This window comes from the organism of the source record quoted next, unplaced genomic scaffold, assembly GCF_019419815.1.
Source record: "Pyrus x bretschneideri cultivar Hongxiangsu unplaced genomic scaffold, Pyrus_bretschneideri_v1 Contig31, whole genome shotgun sequence".
Taxonomy (NCBI): Eukaryota; Viridiplantae; Streptophyta; class Magnoliopsida; order Rosales; family Rosaceae; genus Pyrus; species Pyrus x bretschneideri.
The window spans coordinates 4,207,222-4,214,785 of NW_025999624.1; the positions used below are offsets into that span (position 1 = coordinate 4,207,222).

General features: G+C 37.9%; 2 protein-coding genes across 2 annotated transcripts; one reads left to right on the forward strand and one right to left on the reverse strand.

Moving 5' to 3' along the window:
* Window positions 1-360: 360 nt before the first annotated feature.
* LOC103959077 (photosystem II 5 kDa protein, chloroplastic-like) lies at window positions 361-904 on the forward strand. Its single transcript, XM_009371421.3, has one exon. It carries the CDS (start codon window positions 441-443, stop codon window positions 759-761), a length of 321 nt encoding a protein of 106 aa, XP_009369696.1. The 5' UTR covers window positions 361-440; the 3' UTR covers window positions 762-904.
* Window positions 905-1,934: 1,030 nt separating this feature from the next.
* LOC103959078 (sulfite reductase [ferredoxin], chloroplastic-like) lies at window positions 1,935-5,944 on the reverse strand. The gene is made up of 8 exons (XM_009371422.3): window positions 5,633-5,944; window positions 4,176-4,946; window positions 3,798-4,094; window positions 3,496-3,693; window positions 3,031-3,165; window positions 2,799-2,915; window positions 2,532-2,690; window positions 1,935-2,431 (listed from the first exon to the last, which is right to left on the reverse strand). The coding sequence occupies exons 1-8, from the start codon at window positions 5,804-5,806 to the stop codon at window positions 2,225-2,227; spliced, it is 2,058 nt and encodes a 685-aa protein (XP_009369697.2). The 5' UTR covers window positions 5,807-5,944; the 3' UTR covers window positions 1,935-2,224.
* Between the last annotated feature and the right edge of the window lie 1,620 nt (window positions 5,945-7,564).

Sequence of the window (7,564 nt, forward strand, 5' to 3'; positions counted from 1 at the left end):
ATACACCATTTTTCTATCTCTACACAATCGTGTTTATTCATGTCACTTAATTCTTTTTTTTTTTAATTTATTCAATTCAAAGGTGTAAAAAATTTGTTGATTTCTTACCATTCTTCCATTTCAAGTAGTAAATAGGGTAAAATATCACAAATAGAGTGAAATCTATATTTGGTGGATTATCCTAAAATTTGAGAACTCGATTCCACTGCGTTTGCCTTTGTTTAGCTGCAAAGGATTTTCAAGAAAGATAAATTAAGACACGTGGCAACAACCCGTTGGCCATAATATTTATGTCGATAAGGAAGTGGATGATGGTCTTCCAAGAAACACATACTCTTGCCACTTTGGACTTTAAACTAGCTCAGAATTTCACTTCACTCATACGCAAATCAGATAGAACCATAGAGAGAGTCCAAAACTAAAAGCTAACATTTGCAGAGATGGCATCCATGACCATGACAGCCGCCTCATTCCTGACTGCAGGCTCAGTCTCAACCGTCGCCAAACCTTCAACTTCCAGCCGCCGGAGCCTCGTCGTGGCCAAGGCTGTAGCCAGACCCTCAGAGGGAGAAACAAAGAAGGAAGGGAGCAGCAACAGCAGTGGAAGGAGGGACTTGATGTTTGCGGCTGCGGCTGCGGCGGCCTGCTCTCTTGCCAAGGCTGCCTTGGCGGATGAGCCAAAGAGGGGGACCAAAGAAGCCAAGGAGAAGTATGCTCCTGTTTGCGTCACCATGCCAACTGCTCGTATCTGTCGCAACTGAGGAAACCACTACGTACTTTCATTTTCTTTGATTCAGTCACTCATGGTGGTTGTATTATAATTGTTGTACAACTTTGTATGATGCTCTTGTAATTTTTGTTGGGACAACCCTGTTAATCTGCATGCCTTCTTCCTCTTCTCTTATTACATGTTTATGTCACACTTATTTAGCTTTTGCTATGTTGCTACCGGTGCGAAACAGAGGGGCTGGCGGCTCAAGTAGTTAAAACGCCTCTAAACCAAGATCTTGTGTTAATATCACTTTTATATTAAACAAACACCACCATATAGAGGTTCTGGAATCAAATTCACTATTTTAGGTACTAAAAAAAATTAGTTCTATCGTCCAACTATGGAATTAAGGTCCAATATGTCAACGATAATGTATCAATAGCTGTAACCAGCAAAACATATTGACATGTTATCAATATTATTAGCAGTAATGGAAACAGAAGAACGGGCATCCTACCAAGAAAATTTATGATCTAGGTTAAAACCCGCAAACTTAATACCTTTCAGAGGCATGGGCAGAGCTTCCTGTTTTACTTGGTAATTTTGTAGTCCGACTATGGAACGAACATTCGTTCTAGCAATATGTCATTGATACGATGTTATAGTACGTAGTGAACAAAACGTACCGATATATTGTCAACAATATGGATAGAAGAACTACATCTTTTACGGGGAGTTTCTGATAAGTTCTGACCTTTCTTAATGATGGGTACAATATGCTGCTAGTCCCTGGGGTCGTGTGGTACTTGCTGGTTGCTACATACTAGTGAGCAGTGACTCGCTTTCAGAAACCTATACCACCACCACTCCTCGTAGAGAAGACCGAAGCGGCAACACCAGTCAAGTTGCAAACCGAAGCGTTGGAAGCACGCATCGCTTGTTTCGATCGAACTTAGTGAGTTAAAACTTCCATGCCACAGGTTTATAAGATTCTTAACGTGATGAGAGAGATACCGATGATATACAACTGTGATAGGCAAGTTTTTTACCAGGTCCAGGTATGCCCAAAACACCTCAGCGAAGAAACAAACTGCGGGTATGTGCAACCCAGGAGTGAGGTTACACATACAAATCCTCCGTTGTCCAACAGCTTCGCATAACATACATTCTAACTTCTTTTTTTCTTTTGGATTGAGAGTCCGTCGAAAACATGTGAACAATCTAAACAGCCGAAAACCGAGATTTTATTAAACCATAACAATAACTAAGGATCAGGATTTTAGCCCGAATACAGGAAACACAATCCAAGCTATTTATATAACTCAGGGTCTAAGAAAAATCACAAGACGCAAAACCTTCATACAAAATAATACCAAATCCAGTACCCTAATTCGTTCCTTTTGTTACCGAAGAGTAACAGCTTGGAGAGAGAATCAGGGACATTGTCCATCATTCCCCTTGGCAACTTTGCCGGGCAGCATCAAAGACTGCAGAACAATGTTCGTTGCAAACTCATTGGCTTTTCCCATTTTTCTGGGAAACAACAAAATTGCGAATAACTTCCATTGCTAACTGGTGAGCATTCTTATTCTGCAGCTTTGCAAGCTCATCTACAGCTTCATACGTCTCCTTATCAGCAAAAAGTTTCAAGTTGTAACGTGCTGGTGACGCCTCTGGACCTTCCCATTTGTCAACCAACTCTTGAAGTTTCTCAAATCCCTGATAACAATACCAATTAGAGTCACAACGATAGATTAAACCACCACCTTCATCCTTGGAGGGCCTAAATATAATTTTATAATCTTATTTTACAACTTACCAAGCGGTTTGTGAAGTCGCCGAATGACTCTTTAGATTGTCTTCTACGTTTCCAGTAATAAAACAAAGGTTCGAAAACCTTTTCAAGGTCTTGAACCTTGACCTTGTTCATGAAGGATTTTGCGATTGAGGTTTGATTGGGTGTTCCTCCAAGCCAGATCTATTTGAACACAAGCAGAGAAATGAAAAAAAACGCTCAGTTGCTTTCTTGATAATCTGGACTTGAGCACGATCAATATTGCGACAGATGTGCTGGAATTTGAATTACCTGATAGCTATTTGGACCATCACCAACTAGTCCAAGTTCAGCCATGTAGGGCCTAGCACAACCATTAGGGCATCCAGTAATCCTTATAACTACTGATTCATTGTACTTCAGACCAACCTGAAATCCAAAAGTAATATTTACCACATGCAATCTAATTCGTTAACAATAAATTATCTTGATTTTCCACCTTTTGTTAGTGCTTTGTGGAACGTGCTTGTTATTATGGTAATACCTTCTCAAATACTGCTCGAACCCGCTTAAGAATGTCAGGTATACCTCGTTCAGCTTCAGTTATTGCCAGTGGGCATAGTGGGAAGGCTGGGCATGCCATGGCAGTTAAGTTGAGGGGGTCTACAAACCTAGGATGCTGCCACAATTGGAACCGATCAGTATTATCCCCATTTATGAAAACTCAGAACCTCAGTGCATTTTTTTTTTGGGGGAAAAGAATGCCCAAAGAACATTTTTATAATAGAGACAATACGTCTCAAACAGTTCAAGTAAACTAAGAACAAATAAGTTAAACTAACAATTGTTTTCTTAAGTCCTGATCACTCTCCGATGGACAGCATCATTCCAGATGGACAGCATAGCAGGTGAATCAGACACGCCATCCTACTGAGTTGTAAAGGTTCACTTGGCAGTGAAATTTATTTCACAGATTAGGAGTAAAAAAAAAAAAAAAAACACATCTTACCAGCAGCCCAGCTTTTGCAAGAACTGTGGTGATGGGACGCTTCCATGCACTGCGAATATCACATAATATGATGTTCTGGTTTGGTGTGAGCCTTATACTCAAATTATACTTTTCTATAACCTCTCTTAATGCCTGCTTCATAACTCCCCCAATCCGACCATTATCGACATGAAGCCCACAATAATAACTGCCATCACCCTTCAAACAAAGATATAAATAGTCAGGACACAGCGCTATGCAATATGAAACATAAGACGGAATCAAAGACATTCAATTCTATATGTGAAAACCAAAGAACGAACCTGCTTGTGCCATCCCAAGTGACTTTTGAATTCCCACTCCGGCAACTCACGGAAAGGCTCAAATTTCTTTCCGTAATACTGTTCCACTACACTTCTGAACTTTTCAATCCCCCATGAGCTGATCAAATATTTCATTCTACTATACCTCCGATCATCTCTTCTCCCATTTTCACGTTGTGTAACAACTATAGCCTTAATGGCATATAGGATATCCTCTTTAGGGACATAACCCAATGGCTCAGCCAGACGGGGAAAAGTGGATTCCATCCTATGTGTCCTTCCCATACCACCACCAACCTGCAGAGGAAATAATCAGAAATCATGTTTTCTGGAGAAAATTAGCTCAAATATAAACGTTAGAGCATAACTTCATCGTACATATAGGTTGAACCCTTGAGGCTCCCCGTTATCATCAGTAACAACCACAACCCCAATATCATTTGTGAGAATATCCACCGAGTTGTCTGTTGGCACCGTAACTGCAACTTTAAACTTCCTGGGCAAGAACTGAGTTCCATAAATGGGCTCGGGTGAATCAGGGAAGTTTGTTCCGTGAGTATTATCATTGCGGGCCTTTGTTACTTCAGGAGGCTCTGCGGTCAGGAACTTCTCTCCATCCACCCACACATCATAGTAAAATCCAGACTGTGGAGTCAGCAATGCTGCAATGTTCTCTGCAGTCTGCTGTGCGCAAAGGTAATCCTTTCTTTGTATTGGAGCAGGAGGAGCAAGAACATTTCTGTTAAGATCGCCACAGGCGCCAAGAGTTGAACCCATGCTTCTAATGATACTACTCATTACAGTCTTTAGATCCTTTTTCAGAACCCCATGGAGCTGAAACGTCTGTCTTGTGGTCAAACGAAGGGTACCAATTCCAAACTGATCGGCAAGATCATCCATGGTCAAGTACAGTTGGTTTGACACTTTCCCACAAGGGTTTTTGGTACGAAGCATAAACGAGTAGGACCTTCCACCACGTTCATCTCGGTTATATTGTTGATAACTCCCGTGGAACTTAATGAGTTGTGTAGCAGCCTCATTAATGTTCGGGGCATCCGTCAAAATCTCTTCATTAAGAGGGTATCTTATGAAATTGCTCTGTTCTTTGAATATCTCAACCTTACTCCGCTTCGTCTCAGGCTTTGCCGGCTGCAAAACACAGAACCTATGAAAACAAGCACATTTCCTACAAACAACCAACAACAAGCAACCTAACAAGCATTCGTTCCGCATTTTCCCCTCGGAGCCTAATGTTTCGCCACCAACTGACAAAAACTCGAGAAAGTTATGCATTTGATTGAGATTTGATGAACTTAAATAATTTTTGTAATAATCAAGCATAAAAATAGCCAAAAAAATGCTTTACACATCAACCCATGTTTTGATAACTAAAGAAAGTTATGCATTTACAAAAAAATGCTTTACATATCAACCAATTGACAAAAACTAAAGAAAGTTATGCATTTGATGGAGATTTGATGAACTTAAATAATTTTTGTAATAATCAAGCATAAAAATAGCCAAAAAAAAAAAAATGCTTTACTTGTTCTAGTTTAAATTGAATAATTCACATCAACCCATGTTTTGATAACTCGGTAAACAATTTTGACAGTGACGGCTGCAGTAATTTACAAAATTAAAATCAAATAATGAGCGCCCCAATCGGCCAAACAATAGAATCAAAGTGCTTAAATTGAACCACATTTTGGCTTTACCTCTCACAAAAGTACATTAATTTATCATCTTTCTTACAATTATTCATTTTCTCGCATTTTCTGAGCAAACAAACAGATGCCAAACAAAACAGAGGGAGGATCAGGTGTTCGAAAACGCACCGTAGTGACGGCTCGAATGAGCGAAGAGGAAGAAACGGAGGAGAGAGGCGCGTGTCGGCTCCTGGTGAGGCCAAGCGAGTTTGTCGAGCGCAGGCCCTGGTACCTCCCAATCTGCACCTTGGGCTCCCCCAGAACCGCCGTGTTCGCACATCCGAACGGCGTCGTCGTCGTCATACCAACCAAGACGACGGAGCTTCGAGAGGTTTAAGAGTTAAGAGAGTGAGAGTTAGAGGAGAGGGAGAGAGATATATAAGCTGTTGAGTTGCGTGGTGGACTGGGGATTTGAGTGGTGAAGGAAGAGAAGGCAAAAGCAGCTTTCCTTTTTATTTTTTATTTCGCACTATGAAATATATATATATATATATATTTATTTTATTTATTAATTTTTGTGTTTTTTAAGATTTTGTCGTACGTGCTGACGCGAAAATTCACGTGCCTACCACAGGGACTGTGGAGAGGGAGATGTTACGCGCCTGAGGCGGAGGAGTGGGGCGCGTGGAGTTTATCTACCAAATCGAAACCAGAGTTTGATACCTGGTTGTTGTTACATCGAAGCTGGACGGAATTGTGTGTGTGTGGGGTTTTTCGGGTTTCCAATTTTACCATGGTCGAATCAAATGTGGTTAAATTCGAAAAGAGGGTTTTGATACATATGCCTAGGCTTTAAAATTTTGAGATTAAATATTTATGTCTTTTAGAGTTTTGATTAAATATTTTCCTGCAATTTAAGCGTCACATGAATTAGAAGTAACGTTTTTTATGATTTAAATTGCCCAACTTGACATTATATAAATATACCTTTTTAATTCCTAAATAATACATCAAAACTCCTAAAATCTTGTAGATAAATATTGTAGAATTTAATTCCAATAAAAAGTCTTTCAAAATACCATGATTGCGGCTTGCCATTATATTTCATATACCTTTTAATTTTCTTAGATAATATCTCAAAACTCCTAAAATCTTGTAGATAAATATTGTAGTATTCAATTTTAATAAAAAGTCTTTCAAATTACACATGAAACGTAGATTTCTTCTTGGTACATATTTGATACGTTACTTAATATATCTTCTTGTTATATATTTGGTATGTTTGTTTTCTTTTTTGTATGTATTTGGTACGTTTATATTTATTTTAAAAAAAAACATATTTGGTACATATATTTCCTCTTGATTAAATATATATTTCTCCTTGGTACATATTTGTTACGTTACTTTATATATCTTCTTAGTACGTATTTAGTACGTTCATATTTCTTTTTTGTATGTATTTGGTACATTTATATATTATTTTGGTACGTTTATATTTATTTTAAAAAATATATTTGGTAAGTTACTTTATATATCTTCTTGGTACGTATTCGGTACGTTTAAATATATTATATGAACGTACCAGCCTCAAGCCTCCGAAAATAGAGAATACGTCTAATTATCTCACATGATATCAAAATAAAATAGTAAAAACAACCACTAATTGAAATGGATAAGTCCATTCAAAATTCAAAAATGAGGATCACAAAATTCTAACGTGGGAGAAGACCATATGGCTCAAACGTGGGAGATAAAACTGGCTTCCTAAAAAAAAGGCCACATACAAAAATATATCAACCTTAAAGGATAATAATTAACATTTTAAATTAAAAAAAAAACACAATAATGACATATAATCTAAATAAATATAAAAATGTTGACATTTCTATTATTTAGACGTCCTAATCAAATTTCAAAATAGAACCAATGTTTAATCTAAAGAGTATTAGAAAAGTACAAGGGATTCTAATTTTTCCAATTCGAAATCGTAGAATTATCGAACTTGTTTTTTCCGTAACCAAACTCGTCGGGCAGCAAATTTTTTGTCGAGAAACAGATTTTCTATATGTTTATTTATATAATTAATTAAATAAAGAATTTTAAATAAAATGATATTAAATA